The 15,533-nt window shown below is 45.3% G+C and overlaps 1 protein-coding gene across 3 annotated transcripts in view; it reads right to left on the bottom strand.

The window, feature by feature from the left end:
• ALDH3A2 (aldehyde dehydrogenase 3 family member A2) overlaps positions 1-15,533 on the bottom strand; it is a 69,802-nt gene that overhangs the window by 30,188 nt on the left and 24,081 nt on the right. For all 3 annotated transcript variants that reach the window (XM_056556721.1, XM_056556723.1, XM_056556722.1), the window contains exons 6-7: positions 6,518-6,635; positions 3,794-3,935 (exon numbers count right to left, since the gene is read on the bottom strand). In XM_056556721.1, the coding sequence (XP_056412696.1) occupies positions 3,794-3,935; positions 6,518-6,635 (260 nt within the window). The remainder of the gene's footprint in view (positions 1-3,793; positions 3,936-6,517; positions 6,636-15,533) is intronic.

The raw sequence follows: 15,533 nt of genomic DNA, 5'->3' as shown, positions 1-15,533 counted from the left end.
CCCCACCCCCCAAAAAAATGTGAAAAATCCCCTACCCCAATAAAAACGCAAATCATCCGTTTTTCCCATTTTACCCCCAAAAAAAGCGTAAAAAAATATTTAATACACATATTTGGTATCTCTGCGTGCATAAAAGTCTGACCTACCAAAATATATTGCTAATTATATATTGTAAACGCAAACGTATACATTGTAAACGCAATTTTTTTTTAAAAAGTACAAAAATTGCTGCTTTTGTCACATTTTATTCCAAAAAAAAATAAAAAATTAAACAAAAAAAGTAAAACCTAAGCAAAAGTTGTACCAATAAAACTACAGATCATGGCATAAAAATTGCCCTCATATCGCCCCATATATGGAAAAATTTTTAAGTTATAGGGGGTCAAAATAGGGCAATTTCAAACATACTAATTTTGTTCAAATAGTTTGAGATTTTTTTAAGCAGTAAAATTATAGGAAAGCATATAACATGGGTATCATTTTAATCGTATTGACCCACAGAATAAATAAAACATGTCTTTTTTACCGTACATCATACAGCGTGAAAACAAAACCTTCCAAAATTTGCTAAAATGCGGTTTTCTTTTCAATTTTCCCACATAAATTATATATTTTTGGTTGTGACATACATTTTATGGTAAAATAAGTCATGCAATTACAAAGTACAATTGGTGATGCAAAAAACAAGCCCTGTGGATGGAAATATAAAATATTTTTTAGAAGGTGAGGAGGAAAAAACGAAAATGCAAAAGATAAAATTGGCCTGGTCCTTAAGGGGTTAAAAATCACAATATTGGATGCCCATTTTTATGCTTACTGTTAGGAATTTTAGACTGATTTCAAATGCATTCACCTCAGGGCACTTGATTGCAATGTAATTGACTGGTAATGTAAGTTCTCTTGGTTAAAAACTGAGAGGTTGTACCTGGCATCTGCTGCTTCCTTAGCACAAGACGGGAGGCAGGGAACTGAAGCCTCAGTGCAAAGAAGAGGGAGAAGGAACAGAGCTGCAGTCTGTCAGGAGAGCATCTCCGAGCCCATTGTCCACAGCTGATACCCGGGGACATAGCACAGAGCACGTCCTGCACCGCACTGACTGTGGAGGACGAGTACCCCTGTATACAGGCTGCTGCCATGTGAAGCCTCACAGCACTACTTCAGCAGGTGTAATGAAGAAAATTGTATCTTGAATCATCAGCTGATCGGGACACAGAACTCTTCAAGACACACAATTCTTCATTACACAGGCCCTGCACCTACCACATGTCATCCAGCTCCCATTCCAGCAGCAGTGTCCATAGTCCAGTGTAATGGAGAATTGGGTGTCTTGAAGAGTTCTGTGTCCCGATCAGCTGATGAAAGTGCTGAGTCACTATGATTGGTTGATGGGAGGGTGTGTGCAGTCTCGCTCTGCTCACTGCACAGCTCACACTGTATTGCAGCCTTAATTCTTCATCACAATTCTTCATTACACTGGCCTGTTACTGTCAGCCGCCCAGCGCCCCTGTTGCTATGGCGCCCTGTGTGGCCGCACAGCTGGCACACCCCAAAGGCCGGCCCTGCCCTCAGCAGACCTGCTCCAGCTCCTTTTAATCCACGCTCCTTCCCCGGCGTTTCCCTGGGCGATTCCCTATCTTTTGAGGGGGGCCCGTTGTGCCCTCTGGTCTGCTCCAGCCTCTCACCACCGTGGCCCCTCTCGAGCCAGGCAGCACCAGACTGCCTCCATCATGGACCTCCGCCTGTACCTCTCTTTGTTGTGCTCCAGCCGTATCTTACCCGGAGAACTCAGACCACGTGATGCGCGGCTTGTCACCTGAGGCGGCGTCCTTCCTCTGCTCCGCTGTCGCCCGGCTCCCCTATTCGCACATCAAAGAGGGACCGGGGCAGCACAGCAGGACCCAGGAGGCTCCCGGGAGTCCCAAGGTAGCTACCCCCAGCGGCAGTCAGGCTCCAGGCACCTTGGGACGACACAAGCCTCAAGAGCCACAGGTGCATCAGGGTTTCAGGGCCGGGACCTACAGGTACAGGAGGAGGAGCCTAGCTCAGCTCCTTCCCCTCATGCTTCCTTGGAAATGTGAGGGGCAAGTGCACATTTCCCCAGCGGCAGGCCCTCCGAGATAAGACATCTTAGGGGATAAGATGTATTTGCCCGGAATACCCCTTTAAGGACACAGCAAATTTTATTTTTGCACTTTCGTTTTTTTCCTCCTCGCATTATAAAAATGTCCTCCACAGTCTAGTATGAGGGCTTGTTTTTTGCACGACCTATTATCCTTTGTAATTATATCACTCATTTTACCATAATATGTATGGCGCAACCCAAAAAATATTTGTGTGGGGAAATTGAAAAGAAAAACGCAGTTTTGCTAATTTTGGAAGGTTTTGTTTTCAAGCTGTACACTTTACGGTAAAAATTACATTTTTGGATGCTTTATTCTGTGGGCCAATACCATTAAAATGATACCCATTATTAGATACTTTTCTATTAATGTACTGCTTAAAAAAAAAATCTCAAACTTTTTTCACACAATAAGTATGTTCAAATGTTAAAATCCCTATTTTGACTGACCACCGATAAAAATTTCTCATTTTTTGCGCCGTGATATTATGTTTTTATCGGTACCACTTTTGTGTATATGTACCTTTTTAATTGTTTTTTGTCCATTTGTTTTGGAATGTGATCTGACAAAAAAGCAGCAATTTTGGACTTTACCTCGTTCACCGTATGAGATCACTAACATAACATTTTGATAGTTCGGACATTTACGCATGTGGCGATACCAAATATGTTTATTAATTTTTTAAAGGACAACTGCGGTATGACACAGGATAGGGGATAAGTGTTTGATTGCGGGGGTCCAACCGCTGGGACCCCCCGCGATCTCCCTAATGGGGCGCCGCCATTAGCGCTCATGGTGAGCGCTAAGGCGCGTAGCGTCGACCTACAGGTTGACGGTGACGCCCCGTCTCCTCCCAGTCCCCATACAGTTCTATGGGGGAGGCGCGAACGCTGCCTCCCCACCTCTCCCATAGAGATGAATGGAGGAGGCATGCCGGCTGCAACATCATGCTGCGGCCGGCACGCCCCCTGCACGGGACAGCCGCTGCCCCGTACAGGAGATCACAGGGGGTCCCAGCGGTCGGACCCCCCGCGGTCAAACACTTATCCCCTATCCTGTGGATAGGGGATAAGTGTTAATCAGGCTGCAGATGTCCTTTAAAGCTTTTTGGGATAAAATGGGTAAAAAGGGGCCATTTAAAGCTTTATTGGGGGAGGGGACTACTTACAGAAATTCTTATATTGTAGTTACTGAACAATGCTATGCATTGATATCAGACCAGAGAAGACCACCCCAGGATGACGGCCATAGCAGGTAAGGGGACCTTCAGCTGCCATGCTGGATAACCAGATCCCTGCAATTGCCATGATCCATATTGATCACGGCATCTGATGGGCAAATGGCGGACATCAGCACAATTGCTGATGTCCATTACCGGTGGGTCCCTAGCTGCTGATAGCAGCCGGGACCTGCCGTGCATGATGCGAGCACCACTCCATGTACAGTATGTAAATGTACGACATCATGTCAGGGCAGAATGACCTTTTTTTTAATGATCTTGTAGCTTCTGAGAATCAAAGTATCAAAATGTAAGAGACTCTGAACACATATTGCTATTGTGATTCTGGAATTGTACAAATGTTAGTGAGATAAAAAAAAAAAAAAAAAGTACACTTTAGTCTGCAGTGAAGTAAGGGCCATACATTTGTATATTCACACAGTACATTACCTACCTATATAACATGTTGACTCATCGTGCTCTCCTCCAATAGCAGCCTTCTCCCCCTCCAGCAAGCCAATAATACGCTTAAAGTGACGTTTGTTAATAATCCTTTCATAATCTGGAGACTCTTTGGGATTATCACCATAAAATTCCTGGTGTGGTAAACCAAAATATAGTCTTCAGTCTTTAAACATAAACAACATTCTAAACATTGTTCACTACATTGTAGTTTATCAGTACTTTACATTGATCAGGGTAGGGTCACAAATAATGGATCCGCAGCACATTTTACACGGGATCCTATAGGGTGCCTCCAGCTGTAAACCCCCCTCCCCCTCCCGTGCCGCACGCACTCTCAAACTCCGACTCCGTGGAGCGGCCGAGATGTCCGAGTACACTGCGACTCGCTCGTCCCTGTGTGGCTGCTCAAAGCGGTGGATTGCTGCTGCAAGCAGTACACGGGGGTGGTGAGGGAGAAGGGGTGGTTGGTTGGGATGTTTATAAAAAACTGGAGGCACACTATAGGGTCGGGTCACCGGCGAATCCTCAGCGTAAAATATGCAGCAGATCGGTTACGTTTGACCCTACCCTTAAGGTCAATTCGCGCATCCTTTTTTTTTGCGCTTAAGGTATTAAAATCTGCAGCATCAAATATGCACAAGATACTGTTTGTGAAAACAGATCCTAATAGTAGTAGAACAAAGGTCTGAATAGAATTCCTTTTTTACTTCTCATAATCACATAAAGGACACTGTTCTACACTTTTCTTAAAATTTGTGCCAATCACTTTGGGGTAATTATATCCGTTTGCTGACCACTTATAGCCTTGTTAACGTCCATGAAGTAAGCAAATAACTCTGTGCGGCAGTTTTAATACTTAAAGAGTGGCAGTGGCACAGAAATTGTTGTGCTGCTAGAGCGGAGGATGGCTATCATTGACAGCTGAAAGAGAGAGAAGCACTCAGTGGGCGCTATGTATACAGCTCAGCAGAAAGCAATACTTATTCCTGCTTTCCAGCCAGGCCATCATGTGATCAACGATGCCAGGTATCTGCGGGTCTGAGGACTTGTTCACACTGAGGAAACTTAGCAAGGAAATTTAATCCTAAATGTGGATCAATGATCTTTGGCATAGAGCAGAAATTATCCAGATTAAGTGCTTATTCCCACATTAATCTTTCACAGATGGGACTTCTCTGGCAGATTCCATTAAAAGATTGAACATGTTCCATGAAAACTAAGCAGCAGAATAACATCAAGATCAGTGGGAGGCTGCTGTAAGGCTAAGTTTCCACTTTTTTTTTTTTTTTTTTTTCTGGCAGTTTTTGAGTCAAAACCAGAAGTGTATTCAAAAGGAATAGGACATATATAGGAAGGACTTAGACTTTCCCTCCCTTATGGATCCACTTCTGACTTTGGCTCAAAAACTGAAGGCAGTTTTCCAAAAACTGCCTGAAAAAAAAAACAAGTGGAAACTTAGCCTAAGGGGAATTACAGTGTTGAAATCGGGCCTTAGAAGACCCAGATCAGCTCTACAGTGAGTGTCAGGGGTTGTATTTCCCTTGTTACTGTGGCTAATATGTCAGAAAGTTATGTCAGAAAGTTATCAGAAATAAATAAATAAAATATATATATATATATTTTTTGTAAGAAAATCCCCCTTAAAAAGGTCTTGTGTGACTCTATTGGGGCACAAAATATAAAACAAAAAGTGTATACAAGTAAATGAATAAAAATAAATAAATAAATAAAAAACCTCTGTAGCTCCACCCACTATATCGTAATAACTGTAAGGGAAAGGGGTCAGAATTTAAAACATTAGTATAGCGTAACTTTGTACTATTAAAGGGGTTAGCCACCATAAGGTGATTTTAGTATGTACCTTGTCTTGGGGCTAAATGGCTATGACATGAGATTACCATAACACGGTGGCTAGCTTTTGGTCAACTTTTATTTCCTGTTTGACTTTTTTTTTTACTACAAATTCCACAATTCCATTTTCCTCACTCCCACACATCAGACACCCCACCCATTGAAACATAAGTGAACTGCATCCATTCAAAAGACCTGTGGTTTTCAATCAGGGTGCCTACAGCTGTTGCATTAGTTGCAGATTGATCTCTCTCCCACCAAGCGATCCCTCCACCCATTGAAGCAGACAGGCTCCCTGTCATCAGCTGACTAGCGAGTCAGGTCTCGGCCGCATTGCAACCTGGGAAAAATCTGAGACAACAGTAATTTTGTATGCTGTTAAAAATAAATATTGGGGTGAAAAAAATCACATAAGAAGAAAACTGTCACACACAGGTGAACTATACTATGAACTACACTATATTATGAACTACACTAACTTTACAGCCCCTGTAACATAGTCAAAAAAAATTCCTGGAATACCCCTTTAATTATTGTTTGTGGAAACTCTAGAGAATTACAGTACTTTTATTTTCATTGTATTTTGAATTTGTGGACGTGAAGGGAAATTGGCAGGGAATTTTTCCCCTAGTATGGGTGAATGCCTTATAAAAGGTTTTTTTTGTTTGCACTCCTCTGGATCAAGGGTTATAGGTTGGACTTGATGGACCTGAGTCTTTTTTTTTTTTTTTTTTTTTTTTTTTTAACCTTATCAGTTATTTAACTGTGTAACCACCAAACCTTGGAAGTCCAGATTTTATACAAAGATAAACAGCAAAGGTTTTAAAGAAAAGCAGAAGCTGAAAATGTAAATGTGACATACCTTTAGTGTCTCCTTGATCTTCTCGATCAGTTTACCTTGGATGGATTTATCACATAGAACATAGTCAGGAGCGATACATGTTTGTCCACAGTTTACAAACTTTCCCCAAGTTATACGTCTATTTAAAAAAAAAATATATATATATATATTATATATATATATATATATATATATATATATATATATATATATATATGAATAAAACATTTAGAGTAGACAAACAGAAATGTGTATATGGCAAAAAATTCATATATATCAATAATTTACCCCTTATAGAGTACCTGTCACCAAATAAAACTTTTAAAATCGTGTTCCATGTGTGGTTAGCAGACACTTTCCCATTCACTTCCTTTTAAAATCATCAACATAAATATGTTTAAAATGTAATAGAAAAAACAGCCACTAGGTGGCTCTGTTCTCTTCCCTGCCACAATTAATACAGTGAGTTTGGTCTCCTCCAGGACTGGCAGGAGACCAAACTCAGAAAGTGTTTCTCTGCACTGGGCTTGATTGACAGTTGCACAGAGCCTCACTGAAAGCTGCACAGAGCCTCACTGAAAGCTGCACAGAGCCTCACTGAAAGCTGCACCGAGCTTGAGGTCTTCTATTCATCACAGCATTGCAACCATGTGAGGGCGAAAGTGGTCTCCTAGCAAGATTCAGTGATGTCACACCTGCTGTGAATTGCCCAATTTCTCCTGCTGAGAGATTGCACTATGTGAACAAGAATAAAAAGGTAAGATACAGAGCTTTAACCTGTTAAGGACCAAGGGCGTAAACTTACACGGTAACCCCGCATCATATCACGGCGGGCCCGGCGTCATAGTGAAGCAGGGACCCGCTGCTAATAGCGCGTGGCACCTATTAACCCTTTAGGCGCGCGCTCAAAGCTGAGCCGCGCGGCTAAAAGTGAAAGTAAAATGTGCCGGTTAGCTCAGGGAGCTGTTCGGGATCGCCGCGGTATAATTGCGGCATCCCGAACAGCTGTACTTCAGGAGGAAGGTCTCTTACCTTCCTTCCTGCAGTCCGATCACCGAATGAATGCTTCAAGCCTGAGATCCAGGCTTGAGCATTCAATCGCCGAAAACACTGATTGATGCATCTCCATAGGAATGCAGCAATCAGTGGTAAAGATCAGTACATGCAATGTTATAGCCCCCCCCCCCCCCAGGAGCTATAATATGGCATAAGAAAAGTGTAAAAAAAATCATTAAGCCTTTCAATGATCCCTTCCCCTATAATAAAAGTTTGAATCACCTGGCATTTCCCAAAAAAAAAAAAAAAAGAAAAAAAAATGTGTAAATAAAAATAAACATGTGGTTTCGCAGAAATGTCAGAATTATGAAAATATACTGCTTTTTAAACCGCACGTTCAATGGCGTACGCGCCAAAAAATTCCAAAGTCCAAAATAGCGTATTTTTGGTCACTTTTTATATCATGAAAAGATTAATAAAAATCAAAAAGTCCGATCAATGCAAAAATGGTACCGACAAAAACTTCAGATCACGGTGAAAAAAGTGAGCCCTCATAGCCCCATGAACATGGAAAAATAAAAAAGTTATAGGGCTCAGAAAATGACAATTTTAAACGTATACATTTTCATGCATGTATTTATGATTTTTTTTCAGTAGTAATACAAAATCAAACCTATACAAGTAGGGTATCATTTTAACCGTATGGACCTAGAGAATAAAGAAAAGGTGTCATTTTTGACGAAAAATGTACTACGTAGAAACGGAAGCCCCCAAAAGTTACAGAATGGCATTTTTTTTTTCAATTTTGTCGCACAATGATTTTTTTTTTCCGTTTCACGGTAGATTTTTGGGTACAGTGACTGATGTCATTACAAAGTAGAATTGTTGGTGCAAAAAATCCGCCATAATACAGATTTTTAGGTGCAAAATTGAAAGAGTTATGATTTTTTAAAGGTAAGGAGGAAAAAACTAAAGAGCAAAAAACGAAAAACGCCTTGTCCTTAAGGGGTTAAAAAGCTTTAAAAAAAAAAGTTTTTTATGGGTTGGAGGAGTAGTTAGGGAACATAGCCTGAGTTAGTTTAGAAAAGTTTATTTGGTGACAGGTACTTTCAAAAGGACCAAGCCCAATTTGGCCTTAAAGGAGTACTCCGCCGGAAAACATATTATCCCCTATCCAATAAGCTGCCTGATCGCTGGGGTCCCGCCACCCCCACAATCTCCAGCGCTGCAACAGTCATCCAGTCAACAAAGCAAACTCCGCTCCATGCCGATGACTGGCGACTACAGCCGCCACGCCCCCTCCATTCACGTCTATGGGAGGAGGCGTGATGGCTACGTACTAGCCGCCACGTCCCTTCACATAGACATGAATGGAGGAGGCGTGGCGTGACGTCACGCACACGAAAAACTCCAAACTTCAGTGTTCCGGACGCCGCTGCTGCTGAGCCAGATATAGCAGGGGTACCCCTACGATCAGATATCTTATCCCCTAACCTTTGGATAGGGAATAAGATGTTTTTTTCCGGCAGAGTACCTCTTTGACTACTTAAGGACTCAGGGTGTACCTGTATGTCCTGAGTCCGCTCCCTTTCTATAACGCGGGGCCCCGCGTCATAGCGGATCGGGCCCAGGACCCGTGGCCAATAGCGTGCGGCACTGATTGCGGGGCCACGCGCTATTAATCCTTTAGACATGGCGTTCAAAGTTGATCGCCACATCTAAAGTGAAAGCAAACTACTCCCGGCTAGCTCAGCCGGCTGTTCGGGACCGCCCTGGCAAAATAGCGGCATCCCGAACAGCTGGAACACACAAAGAGGGCCCCTACCTGCCTCCTGCGCGTCTGATCGCCGAATGACTGCTCAGTGCCTGAGATCCAGGCATGAGCAGTCAAGCGGCAGAAGCATTGGTCAATGTTATCCTATGGGATAACAATAATCAATCTAAAAGATCAGTATGTGCAGTGTTATAGCCCTATGGTGCTATAACATTGCAAAGAAAAGAAGTGGAAAAAAAAAAAAAAAAGTTAAGAAAGAACATTTAACCTCTTCCCTTATAAAAGTTAGACTCACCCCCCCCCCACTTTTCCCATAAAAAAAAAACAAAAAAACAAAACTGTAAATAAAAAACATATGTGGCATCGCCGCGTGTGGAAATGTCCGAATTATAAAAAAAATATATTGTTAATTAAACCGCTAGGTTTAAAGTAGGGATCGACCGATACCGATAATCAGTGGTCTCTCAGGCCGATAACTTATACCGATATTCCGGTATAAGTTATCGGCTATTTCTCCACCCCCCAAGAAGCCGCTGCAGATATTCGATTTAAAGCGGGTGCTTTAAATCAATGAACTGCAGAGGCTTTTGCGGGGCCAGAGACCACTGCCGCCACCCGCTTCTCTCCCCCTGTCTGTCCTGGGGTCCTCCTGAGTCCAACCACTGCCGCTGCCCATCCATCCTCTGGCCAGAGACCGCCGCTGCCTGCTTCTCTCCCCCTGCCGCTCCCTAGTCCAACCACCACCGCTGCCCCATTGCCTCCCCCATCCCCGGTTTTATAATTACCTCTTCCCAGGGTCCGTGCTACTTCTGGCTCCGGCAGCGTCCTGAGCTGTCACTGTGCGCACTGATGGTGACGTCGCGTTGAGGACGTCACTCGCCATTGCGCAGCGCACAGCGTAACGCAGCATGCAGCAGGAACCAGAAGTAGCGTGGACCCCGGAAACAGGTAATTATAAAACCGCGTTGCATTATCGGATTATGGGCAAGGTAATTGCCGATAATGTCCAAAATTGTGAATATTGGCCGATAATTGGTCAATCCCCAGTTTAAAGTCCAAAGCGTATAGCTTTTTTTGGCAACTTTTTATATCATGATAACATGAATAAAAAGCGATCAAAAAGTCAGATCAATACAAAAATAGTACCGCTAAAAACTTCAGATCACGGCGCAAAAAATAAGCATTCATATTGCCACGTATGCGGAAAAATAAAAAAAGTTATAGATGTCAGAAAATGACAATTTTAAATGTATTCATTTTAGTGCATGTAGTTATGATTTTTTCCAGAAGTATGACAAAATGAAACCTAGGGTATCATTTTAATTGTATGGACCTACAGCATAGAAACGGACGCCCCGTTACAAAATGGCGTTTTTTCTTCAATTTTGTTGCACATTTTTTTTTCCCGTTTCGCTGTAGATTTTTGGGTAAAATGACTGATTTAATTACAAAAATAGAATTGGTGGCGCAAAAAATAAACCATCATGGTTTTTTTTTAGGTGCAAAATTTTACATTATTTTTTAAAAGGTAAGGAGGAAACAACGAAAGAGCAAAAACGGAAAAACCCTGAGTCCTTAAGGGGTTAAGCTAATTTTCATTTTTCCTACTCTCTTTTTAAAATCCATAACTCTTATTTTTTCACCTAGAGACCATATGAGGGCTTGCTTTTTGCGCAAACAATTGTGCTTTGTAATGACATCTTTCATTTAACCATAAAATGTATGGCGCAAATTAGCAATTTTTTTGGAAGGGGGTTGGTTTTTACCCAACGCACTATATAGTAAAAATGATACATTATCTTTTATTTGTAGGTCAATTCAATTAAAACTATACCCAATTGATAGTTTTTCTATTATTGTACTGTTTAAAAAAACAAAAAATAAAAAAATAATAAAAAAGGAGATTTTTTAGACTTACCGTAAAATCTCTCTCGAAGGATCCATTGGGGGACACAGACTCTGGGTATATGCTGCTGTCTCTAGGAGGCTTGACACTATGGTAACCAAAAAGTCAGCTCCTCCCAGCAGGATATACCCGCCTCCAGGCCACTGAGCAATTCAGTTTTAGTCCCAGAGCAATAGGAGGAGACCGACAGGTCAAAGGGAAAAAAAAACATGAACTGTCCGAGAACCAAAAGAAAAATTAACTGTACACTCCCTCGGACAGATAACCAAAAAGGGCGGGAGCTGTGTCCCCCAATGGATCCTTCGAGAAAGAGATTTTACGGTAAGTCTAAAAAATCTCCTTTTCTCTATCGGTTCCATTAGGGAACACAGACTCTGGGATGTGCCAAATCCGTCCCTTGGGTGGGCAGAGAAAAAAGGTCAGGCAGTCAGCTGTACCACCGCCGCCTGCAACACTTTACGGCCCAGACTAGCATCAGCCGATGCGAAAGTATGAACCTGGTAGAACCTCGAAAAAATGTGCAAAGACGACCAGGTGGCCGCCTTACAGATCTGAGAGGCCGATGCCTTGTTTCGGAGAGCCCAGGATGCTCCCACAGAAGTAATAGCTATAAGAAAAGCCAGCTTCCAGGATAGGAGGCGAAGGGGAACCTCCCTAAGAGGCTCAAAAGGTGCGTCCTGGAGAGCGCCTAGAACCAAGTTCAAGTCCCAAGGGGGAGAAGGGGACCGATAAGGAGGGACAGCGTGTGCCACGCCCTGAAGGAAGGTCCGGACATGCGAGTTGGAAGCCAGAGGACGCTGAAAGAGAATGGAAAGGGCAGAAACCTGACCCTTAAGGGAGCCGAGAGCCAGCCCTTGTTCCAACCCCGACTGCAAAAAGGAGAGGAGACGGGTAACTGGAGAAAAGGTAACTGGAGAAAAGGTCTGAGCTTCGCACCAACGAAAGTAAGCCCGCCAGGTACGGTGATAAATTTTCGCAGAGGAGGGCTTGCGAGCCCTTAGCATGGTGCGAATTACCTGGGAAGAGAAGCCGTGGGCCCATAGAACCGCGGTCTCAACCGCCATGCCGTGAAATGCAATGACTGTAAATTGGGGTGGCAAATGGGACCCTGTGACAGTAGGTCTGGACGAAGTGGAAGGCGGAGCGGAACGTCGTGCAGAAGCCAGACCACGTCGGCGTACCTTGCCCTTTGAGGCCAGTCTGGAGCCACCAGAATGGCGGGGACTCCTTTTGCCTTGAGCTTCCTCAGAACCCTGGGAAGGAGGGGGAGAGGAGGGAACAGGTAGGGCATGACAAAGCCCGACCACGGAATTACTAGGGTATCCACAGCTAGAGCGAGGAGAGGGAGAGAGAGGGAGAGAGAGGGAGAGAGAGACAGAGAGAGAGAGACAGAGAGAGAGAGACAGAGAGAGAGAGACAGAGAGAGACAGAGAGAGAGAGAGAGAGAGACAGAGAGAGAGAGACAGAGAGAGAGAGAGAGAGACAGAGAGAGAGAGAGAGAGACAGAGAGAGAGAGAGAGACAGAGAGAGAGAGAGACAGAGAGAGAGACAGAGAGAGAGAGACAGAGAGAGAGACAGAGAGAGAGACAGAGAGAGAGACAGAGACAGAGAGAGAGAGAGCGCGCGAGTGAGGACCTGTCCCATCGTGTGCAAGAATCGCCAGCTGAAGAGGACGGTAATGAAACTGGGCAAAGGGTACGGCCTCCATGGCTGCCACCATCCGACCCAGGACTTCCATTAAAGTACGGATGGTGACTTGGGATGGTATCCGGAGGGAGCAGACTCCCGATAAGAGGGTCAGACGTTTGTCCGGCGGGAGGTGAATCCGAGCCGAACTGAAGCCTTAAGAAGATCAGAGACTGGGTGGGGAGAGAACTGACTTGTCTTGGTTGATAATCCACCCGAAGCGACATAAGGTCTGAAGTGTGAGGCTCACATTCTCCAGAGCCTGGGCTCTGGTGGAGGCCTTGATGAGGAGGTCGTCCAAGTAGGGTATCACTGAAAACCCTCTTGACCGTAACAGAGCTACCACAGGTGCCAGAATTTTGGTAGAGACTCGTAGCGCTGTGGCCAGACCGAAGGAGAGAGCCACAAATTGATAACGACCTTCCGGAACCGCAAAGCAGAGGTACCGCTGGTGTCCGGGAAAAATTGGAACGTGGAGGTAGGCATTCTTGATGTCCACAGAGGAAAGAAACTCCCCTTGATCCATAGATGCCACCACCGAACGGAGAGATTCCATTCGGAAATGGCGGATAGGAAGATGTTGGTTGAGACGTTTGAGATCCAGGATTGGCCAAACAGAACAGTTTTTATTGGGAACCACGAAAAGATTGGAATAGAAACCCTGAAAGACAATGATATCCTGGACGAGAAGGGACTGTAGAGCCTCCCGAAATTCCCTCGCAAGCGAGGGAGATCGGGAACACGTGACTGAAAAAAACGATCCCTCGGAAGGGAGGCAAATTCTATCCGGTATCCGTTGTACACCACGTCCCTGACCCAGGAGTCCTTAATGTGCGTGGTCCAAACATCTCGAAAGAGCAAAGAGGCGACCTCCCACCCGAGAAAAAACAGCGGGTGGGGGCGTCCCTTCATGCAGAAGTGGGTTTGCGGTTGCCTGATGTGGCCGCAAAACGGTTGGAACGGTTGGTGTCCGACTTCCAAGAGGGGCTCGCCTTGAAAAAGGGGGCTGCCTTGTCACGTGGAGGTGCCTGGCCGGACCCTATAGAGGGGCCAGACGTCTGAAAGGAAGAAGACTTTTTGCGGAAATAAGTGCTAGACTTGTTTTGAAGTAATAAAGAGCTCTTGCCACCTGTCGCCTCAGAGATAATCTCATCCAGGCGCTTGCCGAAAAGTCGGGAACCGGTAAAAGGAATCTCGGTGAGAGACTTCTTAGATGCAGCATCCGCGTTCCAAGTTTTAAGCCAAATGGAACGACGGCCGGCCACAAGATTACCGGTGGCAAAGGCAGCGCAGCGAGCCGAGTGCAAAGAAGCAGAACACAGAAAGTCTCCAGCTTTGGAACATTGGAGGGCCAGAGCAGACAGTTCTTCCGGGGGAGATCCCGAAAGTATGCCCTGACGGAGTTGGGAATGCCAAACCGAAAGGGCCTTAGACACCCAGGTGGAGGCGAAGGCAGGAAGCATAGAGGAACCCGCTGCTTCAAAGGCATACTTCGCTAAAGACTCAACCTTTTTGTCTGCCAGATCCTTGAAGGCAGCTACATCCGCCAGCGGCAAAGTAGTAGCTTTAGAGAGGCGGGAAACCGAAGGATCCACCGACGGAGGGGAAGTCACTTTGGAGACAAGGTCCTTGGCGAAAGGATATCTCGCTTGAACCTTCTTCAGTCCCTTCTTTTCAGGGTGCTTCCAGGCAGATTCTAGAATGGCATCAAATTCAGCGTGAGAGCTGAACACTTTGGGTGCCGGTCGGGCACGATGAAAGGATACTTCTGGAGCTGCATCCGAAGTTCCTGGGTCCTCCAGGTTAAAGGTGTCTCTTATGGCCATAACCAATGAGTTCACCGTGTCCACTGAGTCCGAACGGTCCTCTGAATCAGATGCCGAATTGGAAACCTCGTCCGCCAGTTCTCCAGGAGAGTGTGAACGAGTGTAGGCGGCCCTGGAAGAGGGAGACTCCGACCTGGTACGTGGTTCAGGAGAGCCAGAGCGGTGACCACGGGAATGTCCTCTGGAAGAGTGACGCGTGTGGCCTGAAGAAGCAGTCGGGCGAGACCTGCGAGAGGAACGCCCGTGTCTACCAGAAGACTCCGGGGATGAGTCACCCCTATTACGCTTATGCGAAGCGTAGGGAGAAGGAGAACGGGACCTTCTAGAGGGCCGGTGAAGGGTAGACCTCTCCAAGGCAGTCACCACAGAACGGGAGACCTGTGCCAAGTCGGATATAGACTGGGAGAGGGAGGAAACCCAGACTGGAGGGGCGGCCGAACCCACCGGGTCTGAAGAAGCACCTGGGTTAGAAATAGCAGGGGGGTCTGGGGGAGCAGGCAGAACAAGTGGATTCAGCAGAACCTGGCATTTTTGCAGAGCAAATTTTACAAGCATAATGGGTAATTAATATTCCCGATATCTGCTTAGAGGGAGGAACAGTTCTGGGCACGGACATAGCAAAAAAATGAACAGTCTCACCCAAGTCTGTGTCCCAAGGCAGCTGCTGTGAGGAGAACTCCACACCGTGGCTGTGAGGAGAGAGAAAAGACGCCGGCCAATAGGAGGGAGAGGCCGGGTCAGAGGCAAAGGCGCTGTGATTGGCCCCTGCACGGCCCTAAACGCGCGCACGGCGCTGATTGGCGGCTATTTTGCGCTGCTGAAGCACTTATGCGGCCTGGTGGGCGGAGC

This window comes from Hyla sarda, chromosome 2 (assembly GCF_029499605.1).
Source record: "Hyla sarda isolate aHylSar1 chromosome 2, aHylSar1.hap1, whole genome shotgun sequence".
NCBI lineage: Eukaryota > Metazoa > Chordata > Amphibia > Anura > Hylidae > Hyla > Hyla sarda.
Note: the sequence above shows the minus strand (reverse complement) of the source record. Positions and strands in the feature narration are given on the sequence as shown.